Source organism: Amyelois transitella, chromosome 26 (assembly GCF_032362555.1).
Source record: "Amyelois transitella isolate CPQ chromosome 26, ilAmyTran1.1, whole genome shotgun sequence".
Classification (NCBI taxonomy): Eukaryota; Metazoa; Arthropoda; class Insecta; order Lepidoptera; family Pyralidae; genus Amyelois; species Amyelois transitella.
Genome location: NC_083529.1, coordinates 2,521,376 through 2,533,594, shown reverse-complemented (window position 1 = coordinate 2,533,594; position 12,219 = coordinate 2,521,376). Strand labels below are relative to the sequence as shown.

Below are 12,219 nucleotides of genomic sequence, written 5' to 3'. Positions count from 1 at the left end.
TATTATGTCCCGAATATCGTACAGTCAACTGCATTTGAAGTTACCCTGTATGGAACTCCATGACGGGGTAATAGAGGCAATCTGCAGTGAATTTGTGTAGGTTGATGTGCTATTGACTGTACCTAGTTTATTTTTTCAGGGAATTATGTCATTTGGAAAAACCTAATCTGCTCAGAAGGCATAAGTCCCAATGGTTAAATAAAATTATTTCACGTGGTTTTTTGGTTATGATAAAAATGTTTTTAATTTTGGGGCTATATTTATGACTCTGCAATCAAACCTAACCAAGGTTAATCTATAAATAAATAGTAACTAAATTTATTTGCCTCCAATTTAATACATATACATATGACCAAATCGGGGATGTTATGGCAAAAGGTCAGACCAAGAGTATCCGAAACCAATAAGTTTGTATGGAAAGAGTTATGAATGTAGATGAAGTGAAAGTAGGCATGCAGAGATTGTGGAAAATGAAAAGATGCAGTTTCTACCTACATGCAGAAACCAGCACTGAAATAAAAGAGCTACTTGTAATCAATCAACACTAAACCAATATATACAGAAGCACAGATTTGCTTTTGATTTTGAGTCAATTATTGACCTAGTGTAAATAAGTCATAAGTTAATAGAGATGCATCACATTAACATATTTCTCATAAATAATGGATTTAGTTGTGTGTTGACTGCCAGTGCGCACGCGTCTTTGTTGATTAAGTACTATTAACGATAATAATACATTAAAAACATTAAAGCTATGCCCTTCTAATCAGTGCGTCGTGGATGTTTGAAAAGATAAAGGTTTATAATTGTGTGTTTCAATTAAGATAAAATGTGCGATTGTGACAATATTTTACCTCAGGGAACAGTGAAAGAGAAGCATTATTTCAATTGTCAAACTCTATGGAAAGGCGAACCACTGAGGTTTTTTATTTTTATTTTTTCAAGTTCTTGATGTTTTTTTTTTTTAATTTATACTTTAATTTAAATTTTTACATTTTGTTAGGTTCCTTCACAGGGTTTCTCAGACAAGGATTTTCTGTAAATTAAAATTTAATTTCGTTGTTACTTGTGTACTTAGGTATGTTTATTATTTTTTCCTTCATTTTAATAATATTATGATATCCAATGCATGCGGGGCAACCCTGGCATGCGGGGCTCTGCTGGGGCGGACAAAATTTTTCCCTAGCGTCTCGTGGGAATCGCATTATGAACCTTAAAAAGCATATAAATGGCGGCGATGGTGTCCGCACCCCATCACGTCTCGTTCCCGGCGGGAGCGGTATGCGGTCTGCTGAAAGCCGCTTTGCGACGATGAATGTAAGAGGAGGAATGAAGGATAAGATTGAGGAAGTATGCCAGATGATGGATGAAAGACGTTTGGATGTGTTGTGCGTGAATGAAACGAAGCGGAAAGGATGCGACGCGACGCAGCACGGCCCTTACACGGCGTATTGGTCTGGAATTTCCAGTACCAGCCGAGGCTGTCAAGGGGTCGGTCTAATTCTTTCTGCACGAATGGCTGAGTGCGTGAATGAGTATGAGTGTGTCAGCCCTCGTCTTCTATGGATTAGGCTGAAAGTTGGAATCACTCGGATCTTCGTTCTAGGTGTTTATGCACCTTGGGATGTGGGTTCGAGGGGTACAACATCAGCAAAAAGCGAAAACGAGGAGTTCTGGAATAGTGTAAGAGAAGTATTGAAAGTTACCAAGCCAAATGAGAAGATTATTATGTTAGGTGATTTTAATGGATGGGTGGGTGTAAAGCGTGATGGATATGAAAAGGTGCTTGGTGCGTTTGGTGACGAAAAGGTGAATGATAATGGAAGAAGTGTATTAGAAATTTGTCTAGAGTGGGATCTTTTTGTGTCGAACTCAATGTTTCAACATAAAGAGATCCACACCTACACAAGAGTGGAAGGTATTTTAAAAAGTATGATAGACTTTGTGATTGTAGATGAAAGATTGAAGAACAAAGTGCTGGATACCCGTGCATATCGCGGTGCTGGCATTGACTCGGACCATTTACTGGTGATATCCCGGATAAGGGGTATCTTCAATCGCTGGCGGCACAGGGTAAGGGAGCAAACCAGCGCTTTGGAAAGAGTAAAAGTAGAAAATTTGCAAGATATGGATGTAGGTAAGAAGTATATTAATAGACTGAAGGATGAATTTGAAGATTTAGATGAAATGAGCGATATTGAAGATGGATGGAAGGAATTTAAAGAAAGAATTGTGAAAGTAGCTGTTGAAGTGTGTGGTGTAAGTAGAAGAAGGAAAGGAAAAAATCACAAAAATGCGTGGATGAGTAAAGATGTGCAAGAACTTGTGCGATTAAAGAAGAAAGCATGGCTGGATTTGTTAGCAGCAAAAGCTAACTTAAGAATGCAAGAGGTTATAGATGAAGATGTGAATGAAGCACGTAAGGAATATAAGAAAATGAAAGATTTGGTTAAGAAAGCTGTGATTAGAAAGAAAGAAGAGTATAAAGAGGTTTTTGATAAAAGGCTATCAGAAGACTTTCAGTCAAATCTGAAAGTATTCTGGAAATCCGTAAGGTCAGCCCGAGGAAATACTATAACCAGAGAGCTGACTAGGATCAGATGCCAGGATGGTAGCGTTGTGAAAGGAGAAGAATGTGTACTAAAGATATGGAAGGACTATTTTGAAAGTTTATTTGAAAAAAAGGAAGGAAATAAGAAAGATTTCTGCTATAGCGAAGAAAAAGGGAATGAGATGGAAGGCGAAATTGAAATGTTCGAAATTGTGGAAGCACTTAAGAGTATGAAAGCGGGAAAGGCTGCTGGGTGTGATAGAGTGTCGGTCGAGATGCTTAAAGCAGGAAAAGGCGTAGTAGCTAGTCAGTTGTACTGCCTTTTCAATTTGTGTTGGAGAAGCGGCCGAGTACCAAAAGATTGGTGTAAGGCTGTTATCGTGCCACTTTACAAAGGAAAAGGGTCACAGCTGGACTGCAAAAATTATCGTGGTATAAGCCTGCTTAGCGTCGTCGGCAAATTGTATGCTAAGGTATTGATTAATAGAGTCAGGAATGAAACTGATGACAAAATATGGGATGCTCAAGCGGGATTTCGAAAGGGAATGGGATGTACTGATCAGGTCTTTTCCTTGCGGTGCATAGCCGAAAAGTTTTTGGCCAAGAGTCAAAAAGTCTATTGCACATTCGTAGATCTGGAAAAGGCCTATGACAGAGTTGAGAGGAATGAATTGTGGTCAGCACTTTCTATGCATGGGGTGAGCAGTCTCTTAATACGAGCACTGAAATCCTTATATGAGGATTCGAGTGCTTGTGTCAGGATAAACGGAGCGCACACTGAGTGGTTTAAGATTGAGAAAGGCGTTAGGCAAGGATGTGTTGCGTCACCGTGGCTGTTCAACCTATTTATGGATAGCTGTTTGACAGATTTGAAAGAGTCTAAAAGTGGATTAAGGATGAATGAGTTACTCGTCAAATGTCTGCTCTATGCCGACGATCAGGTTATACTGGCGTCATCAGCGGAGGAGTTACAGGAGATGGTAAACTGTATGCGTGAAGCTTTAAAAGAGAAAGGAATGAAAGTGAACGTAAGTAAAACTAAAACACTGGTTTTTGAAATGGAGAAAGAAATGACAGCATGTAATATTTTGATTGGAGGAGAAAAAGTAGAGCAAGTGAAAGAGTTTGTATATCTAGGATCAAAGTTTACATCAGATGGCAAGTATGATAGTGATATTGAAAGGAGAGTGAACGCGGGGAACATGGTGAATGGAGCTTTGCATGCCTTTATGAGCAGTCAGAAACTATCCAAAAAGGCTCGACTGGCTGTGCACAGGGGCGTGTTGGTCCCGACATTAATGTATGGGAGTGAAAGTTGGGTATGGCAAAAGAAACATGAAAGCAGAATAAATGCAGTGGAAATGAGAGCGTTAAGGAGTATGATGGGTGTGAAATTGAGTGACAGGATAAGGAACAGCGTGATAAGGGAATGTTGTGACGTGAAAGAAGATGTAGTTACAGGAATAGAAAAGGGTATGTTAAGATGGTTCGGTCATGTGGAGAGGATGAATGAAAGCAGGTTGACTAAGCAGATATACAAGGAGAGTGTGGAGGGAAAGGTCGGAGTGGGAAGACCTAGACGAACGTATCTTGATCAAATTAAGGACGTCCTGGTAAAGGGTCAGGTCAAAAGTACCCGAAACCGCCGAGCTTGTATGAAGAGAGTTATGAATGTGGACGAAGCGAAAGAAGTATGCAGAGATCGTGGCAAGTGGAAAGAGGTAGTCTCTGCCTACCCCTCCGGGAAAGAGACGTGATTTTATGTATGTATGTATGTATGATATCCAACCTGGTAGTGCGCATGAAAATCTAAATATCACGTATAAATAATTGAAAGTCTATGTCTATCCCGGACTGCATTTACGGGTATATTTTATCCCGGTAGAAACTATAATTCGTTCCTAAACAATCTTGTAAGACTGATAGGCCACGTTCAGCTGTTTTGCTTAATGCTAGAATTGAGATTCATATAGTGATAGGTTGCAAGCCCATCACCTAAAAGAAAAATCCCAAGTTTATAAGCCCATCCTTTAGTCGCCTTTTTATAATATCAAAAGTAACGATCCTATTCTGCTTATAATAAGATATGATGATGATTTTTTCAGAAATCCCGATGGCACCACCCGGCTACCAAACAAACATATTGATAGAGAGTCACACGACATTTTATACCACCTAAATTTAAGCACGAATGATGACTTGGAGGCTATGTTTGGTGACGTCAAGGTGAGTTTAATGTGGTGGTCTATACATATATATATGTATAGACATATCACGTCTTCTACCTTAGTTCAATCATTCATATAATCACGTCTATATCCCTTGATTTTTGCTTGATTCTCTTGAGTCGCGAGAGTATTTAATACCTATGTATAAGCCTTTTCACTCATTTCGGCAATCGCTGCACCTACTTATTGTATATGTTTATTTTTTATTTATTGTAGTTTTTATGTATGTTTATTTGAATTATTTTATATTTTTTTATTTAGTTTGACCACACATAAAGTTCTCTGTCAGACCCAATGGTTGACTAGTAGATAATATGCATCTAGCATTTAGTCCGCACATTGTGCTATACAATTTTATTTTGTACAATAAGGTTTAAATAATAATTTTTAATGAGCCTCATTGAGTAGTTTCCTTTCATTCGGACAGACACAACGGAACTATAGAATTGACGTTTTTAACCGTCCCGGGTTCGAATCCCGGCCAGGGCATGATGAGAAAAGAACTTTTTCTGTTTGGCCTGTTTCTTGGAAGTTTATCTATATAAGTATGTAATTATTATAAAATAAAGTATCGTTAAGTTAGTATCTGTCTCGAACTTACTTCGAGGCTAACTCAATCCGTGTAATTTGTCCCGTATATATTTATATATTTATTTAATCTGTCTGTAAGTGTCGTGTCGTGTCTTCGTAAGTTGTAATTTATGTACATATCTGGTATACAATTAACCAGTCTCCTTCCAGCTGTCTGTGGTTTTAAGCTTTACGTTTCAGTAACAAGTACCTATTCAGATGACGTGAGAAAATATGGCAAATTTTGTGCCAAACATTGAGAAGAAGGTTTTACAAATTTAACCTACTTCAAAAAAGGTGGATATCGATTGAAGGCGGTTCTCTTTCTATTAAATTTATTGCCTAATGGCCTCAGAACGTTTATAAGTACAGCTTAGGAAAAATTAAGCCAATTCTGTGATTTTTTTTCAGTTCGTTTGCACCGGAGGCACCGAACACCGTCTTCGGGCGTTTGCTCTCTACATGGCTCAGCTGCTAGACCTCCCCTACAATGAGGATAATCTAGTGAACATCACTAAGTTGTCCAAGAGATACGCCATGTTCAAAGTCGGACCTGTTTTGGCGTTTAATGTGAGTTCATTGTTTTAATGTAAAATAAATAATGCTGTAGCACGGGGCTTCAGTGTCGTGGGAATTTCTAGAATTCCTGAACTATGTTACTCCTGAATGGTCTATGTCAAAGCTCTAATCCAAAAAACATTACAATCGGTCCAGTATTGCGTTTATCCATCACACAAAATCAAGGCATAGTGCTAATTGAAAACAGGATATATTAAGTTCATACATACATATAATCACGTCTATATCCCTTGCGGGGTAGACAGAGCCAACAGTCTTGAAAATACTGATAGGCCACGTTCAGCTATTTTGCTTTAAGATAGAATTAAGATTCAAATAGTGACAGGTTGCTAGCCCATCGCCTAAAAGAAGAATTCCAAGTATATAAGCCTACCTTAGTCGCCTTTTACGACATCCATGGGAGAGAGATGGAGTGGTCCTATTCTATTTTCTATTAGTGCCGGGAACCACACGGCACAAGTTAGTTAAGTAATTAATATATAATCTCAAATTTAAATTTCTACACATTTTGGAGTAAAAATTTGGAACCATATTGTTGGTGCTGTTATTTCTTTTTCGATATTAATTTATCATTGTATATTCAAATGGTACTGCATCCCATATTCTATGTTTTTATCACAGGAATAGATACCACCACACAAGGGCACTCGGCAACAGATAGGAATGCGTTATCTACAAGCCGTATCAGTTTAGATATAGTATTGAAATATATGTATAAGGGGAATAGAAAATTGAACGCGATGAAAAATTATACCATTGTCAATCAGAGAATGATTCTCATGCTAATGGAAAGAATTCTAGTTTGTTTTCAAAAAACTTTTGTAAAAAGAAAACCGCCTTCAATTATTATCCTCCTTTTTTGACGGTTAAATTTCTACACTTTTCTGAAAACCGCAACAAAATCGGTTCAGCGAAACGCGAGATATATTTGTGGACAAACATAAATATTATTACATTCATATCAAACTGAGAAATATTTTTTTAATGACTAAATTACAAAAAAATTGGTATAGACCAAACATGTTTTTTTTTAGTTTAAATGTTTTTTTTTTTAATTTGGTAGTCTGTTACTCAACGTTTTTTGTATAATTATGTCAATAATTTTATTTTTGACCTTTCTAAATATAAATAATTTTACTTTAAAATAAACTGTGTTTATTTTCAGCACGGAATCGGTATACCTTCCATGACGACTGCTCTCCAAGAAGTGATCAAACTGCTATTCCACGCCAAGGTCAAAAACCCCATCATTATCAGGCTTGGGAGCTGTGGGGGGGTGGGGGTGGAACCTGGGGACGTGATCATATCCTCATGGGGCCTCAACGGGTTATTGGAAAAGAATTATGTATCGGTAAATATTAATTAGTGCCCGTGTCCTTAAAATCCGTGTGGTTCCCGGCATTTTAAAATTGGACTACCACATTTTTTATCGTGGATGTCGTAAAAGACGACTAAGGAAAAGAGTATCTAATAATAAACTTGGAAATCTTCTTGCAAGCGATGGTTTAGCGATATGTCACTTTTTATAAATAACTACTTAGCTGTCCCGGCAAACCTTGTTTTGCCATATAATTTTTTTTTAGTAATTTCTAGTTAAAAAATTGTTAAGGGTGGGTGGACAACCATTAAGGGGTATGAAAGATTGATGTTGGCCGATTCTCAGAGCTCCTCAATATGCTCACAAAATTTCATGAGAATCGGTCAAGCCGTTTCGGAGGAGAACGGGAACGAACATTGTAACACGAGAATTTTATATCTATACTATAATATTATAAAGCTGAAGAGTTTGTTTTGTTTATTTGTTTGTTTGTTTGTTTGTTTAAACGCGCTAATCCCAGAAACTACTGAACCGATTTGAATAATTCTTTCACTGTTAGATAGTCTATTTATCGAGGAAGGCTATAGGCTACATTTTATCCCGGATTTCCTACGGGAAACGTCAACAATGCAGGTGAAAGTTGAATGAGTCGGCCATCTGCGAGCTTTCCACGCGAACGCTGCGCAAACCAACAAAGATATAATAAAACAATGTACTAAAGATGTGAAGTACTCATTTTTTGCCACAAAAATGTCCGCGAGAGCATATATCTATCTCTTAAGGTTTACTTACAATAACCACTTTTATGTTCATTTTTTAAGATTATTTTTTCATTATAAACATAAGTTATTTTGAAACCAATTTTCTTTAATTCAGTATTAATCCTTATCCAAATAAATATGTTTATTACTTTCGGCTTTTCATGTAGACTAAAATTGCCATTTACAGTATATAAATCAGACGAATAGGTTTTGAGATATAGTCGTTATAAGCAATTTGCAGCGAAACATTTAATACGGCGAACCAGCGTTCTTTCTAATACGCATGACCGCCTGACCTAAATATGATGCCCAAAATAACTATTCCACGCGGACGAAGTCGCGGGCACAGCTAGTAGAAGATAAAGGTATTAAACGCACACGTATTTACGCTTTTATTTTATCTGGGACTTTACGAATTACAATGATCCTCGGTCACCGAGCGACTGAATATCTGTATTATTTAAAAAAAAAAGGATAATGCAAGAATAAATTTTGGTTGACTGGAAGAAATCCAATTGGGGATAAGTCCGCTATTGTACATATTCTTCTAAATCGAATAACTGTTTTGTTATTTGTTATATTTATTTTTATGTGCAATAAAGAGTTTACAAACAAACAAGAAATTTGAAATTTATCTGTATTTTGAGTTGAGTGAGTTGACTGAGTTTACCTTAATGCCTTCATTAAGCCATACATCAGGACCACAAATGCTCAAATGATTCTACAATGTAGAAATATCTACATCATCATTATTTCCTTACAGTACGTGCTTGGCGAGGAACGCCGTTACCCGACCTACCTGGACACGAGGCTGGCACAGGAGCTGCAAGCCCTGACATCACCTGATGACGGCTTCCAAATCCTTATTGGAGGGACTTTGGCCGCTGATGACTACTACAGGGGTAAATATTGATGATAGCAACACTAAAGCGGTAAACAATATATCTAATCTATGTAAGAAGTTTTAAATTCTTTAATGTAGGTATGTTTCTTTGTTTGTGAATTCTTTATGAAAAAATGAGATCATGCGCTATTAGATTAATTAGTACATACATACATACAATCACGTATATATTCTTTGCGAGCCAGAGGACAGAGCCCACAGTCTTGAAAAGACTGAATAGGACTATTCCCACATATATATTTACACACTTATGTATCTCACGTATATACATATATATACCTTGCGCAGTAAACAGTCTTGAAAAGACTTATAGGCCACGTTCAGCAGATTGGCTTAACGATAGAATTAAGATTCAAATAGTGATAGGTCGCTAGCCTGTCGCCTGAAAGAAGAATCGTAAGTATATAAGCCTATCTCTTATTCGCCTTTTACGACATCCATGGGAAAGAGATGGAGTGGTCCTATTATTTTTTGTATTGGTGCCGGGAACCACACGTCACTGCCGGGAACCACACGGTAAGTTAGTAAGAGTATATATATGTATTGATTGATGTATAATTCTCAGGACAAGGCCGCCTCGACGGGCCCTTCTGCGATTACACAGAAGCGGACAAAATGGAGTTTCTCCACAAGTTGTACGCTGCAGGCGTGAGGAACATCGAGATGGAAGCTACTGCCTTCGCCGCGTTCACTCATCAGGCCGGCATCAGGTCTGCAATCGTGTGTGTAGCTCTTCTCAACAGGTTCAATGGAGATCAGGTGCAAACAAAATATATTTATGTACTGAATACTGTTGTAGTTGAATTTTTGCTTTAATTTATTTAATTTTTACTTTAATTGACTGAATGGCCACGTTCAGCTATTTGGCTTAATGATATAATAGAGATTCAAATAGTGATAGCTTGCTAGCCCTAGCTAGTTTAGTGGGTTCAAACCCCACATAACCCGTCCGGCTTCCCGTAGCCGGCCGGATAAGCGAAGGTCTTTCCACACGAAAAAAAAGGTCAGAATAGGGTTAGGTTCGAACCGAAAAAGATTTCTTTTCTCATCTTTAACATAAGCTACGACCGGGTTATGATTTCGGGTTAGGTTTGCAATAATTCAATATTAGAATAAAAGTCTTGTACGTACTTTGAATTTTGAGGGTAGCTCAATTAATTATTACTTACTTTAGGGTTTCATACAAATGCCATGATGATAATGATACTATAATGATTTTAAAATGACTTTATGTAATTTCCGTTTCCAGATAAAAACTTCAAAGAAAGGAATAGAAGAATTTGAAGCCAACATCATGAAAGTGGTGGGTCGATTTATTCAAAATTATGAGAAGAATAAAAGAAAATAGCAGTGTGGCCTTTAAAAAACATATGTTTGAAGGGAAAAGAAAAACCCAACTAACTTAAATTACTTAAAACTTAAACTACTCGTACTAAGTGTTTAAATAAGTAGTGTATGTATGGCTTATACCTACTTATGAAAAATAAATAACTTGACTTATAAAAATTTTGTATACTTGACTTTCGTGTGGTTCCCGGCGATTGAGAATAGAACCAGTCCATCTCAATTCCATAGATGTTGTAAGAGATATGTTGATTAACTTGGGATTCTTCTTTTAGGCGATGTGATAGCAACCTGTTCCTATTTGAGTCTAAATTCCATACAGGTGATGGTGGCCTTTCAGTTTTTTCAAGACTGTTGGCTGTGTCTAGCCCGTAAGGGATAAAAACGTGTTTAAGTATATGCACCTATGTAAACATGTACCTACTTGACTTTATTATTTTCTTAGTAATACATACATAAAATCACGACTTTTTCAAAGTCATATCCGTATTTATCTCGGTTGTGTCCTTTCTGGAGTGAAATCATTCTAGCTGTAGATAAGTCAAGTAATTCGAACACAAATACCATTTTCAAGTCAAAAAACTTAACTACTCGAAGAGCGCCGGCTCTTAACTCGCGGAATAATCACGAAATTTTAAAATTCTCCCAACAAAAACACCCCAAATGGAATCTCTCTGCGCGCGCATCCCATTCCGTGCGCATTTTCCCTCCAAACTTAGATCTACGTCAGTACTACGTTCATTTCTCGAGGGGCAACACCTAACGCCCGAAAACCAACCTCTTTTGTTACAAAACACCAACAATATTCTATTAAAACTCATTTGTGTTTAAAAAAAAATTGTTTCTGTACGATAATACGAAATTAAAATTTTGAATATCGAATGTCGGTAATGATGTGTCTAAGTGCAGTTTGCTCTGTGATTAGCTGATTTAGTGTTGTGATAATTTGTACAGTGTTGTAATTTGTACAGTGCGTTACATTTCGGATTTCGTAAAATAATGATTTTTGGTAAGTAGTAACGTCATTATTTTTAACTTAAATCTCTATGTAAGTAAACTTGATATTATTACATGATATTTTAACTAAATGATAATAACTATTATTAACAAAATATTGGAGAAATCCAAAAGGTCTTAGAACCAGCCATCCAACCACAAATAATAAGCAAAATTATTTCACATCATGTATGGTGTCAGTAACTAGCTGTTTCTTGAGTTCATACTAAGAGCTAAACATACATACATACATACATAAAATCACGCCTCTTTCCCGGAGGGGTAGGCAGAGACTACCTCTTTCCACTTGCCACGATCTCTGCATACTTCTTTCGCTTCGTCCACATTCATAACTCTCTTCATACAAGCTCGGCGGTTTCGGGTACTTTTGACCTGACCCTTTACCAGGACGTCCTTAATTTGATCAAGATACGTTCGTCTAGGTCTTCCCACTCCGACCTTTCCCTCCACACTCTCCTTGTATATCTGCTTAGTCAACCTGCTTTCATTCATCCTCTCCACATGACCGAACCATCTTAACATACCCTTTTCTATTCCTGTAACTACATCTTCTTTCACATCACAACATTCCCTTATCACGCTGTTCCTTATCCTGTCACTCAATTTCACACCCATCATACTCCTTAACGCTCTCATTTCCACTGCATTTATTCTGCTTTCATGCTTCTTTTGCCATACCCAACTTTCACTCCCATACATTAATGTCGGGACCAACACGCCCCTGTGCACAGCCAGTCGAGCCTTTTTGGATAGTTTCTGACTGCTCATAAAGGCATGCAAAGCTCCATTCACCATGTTCCCCGCGTTCACTCTCCTTTCAATATCACTATCATACTTGCCATCTGATGTAAACTTTGATCCTAGATATACAAACTCTTTCACTTGCTCCACTTTTTCTCCTCCAATCAAAATATTACATGCTGTCATTTCTAGAGCTAAATATGATA

At 37.4% G+C, this 12,219-nt stretch overlaps 1 protein-coding gene across 1 annotated transcript; it reads left to right on the top strand.

Annotated features, from left to right (window-relative positions):
* Nucleotides 1-662: 662 nt before the first annotated feature.
* On the top strand, nucleotides 663-10,393 carry LOC106138478 (uridine and thymidine phosphorylase). Its single transcript, XM_060951870.1, has 7 exons — nucleotides 663-921; nucleotides 4,657-4,777; nucleotides 5,761-5,919; nucleotides 7,094-7,279; nucleotides 8,771-8,909; nucleotides 9,477-9,670; nucleotides 10,161-10,393. Exons 1-7 carry the CDS (start codon nucleotides 830-832, stop codon nucleotides 10,257-10,259), a joined length of 990 nt encoding a protein of 329 aa, XP_060807853.1. The 5' UTR covers nucleotides 663-829; the 3' UTR covers nucleotides 10,260-10,393.
* The last annotated feature ends 1,826 nt before the right edge of the window (nucleotides 10,394-12,219 follow it).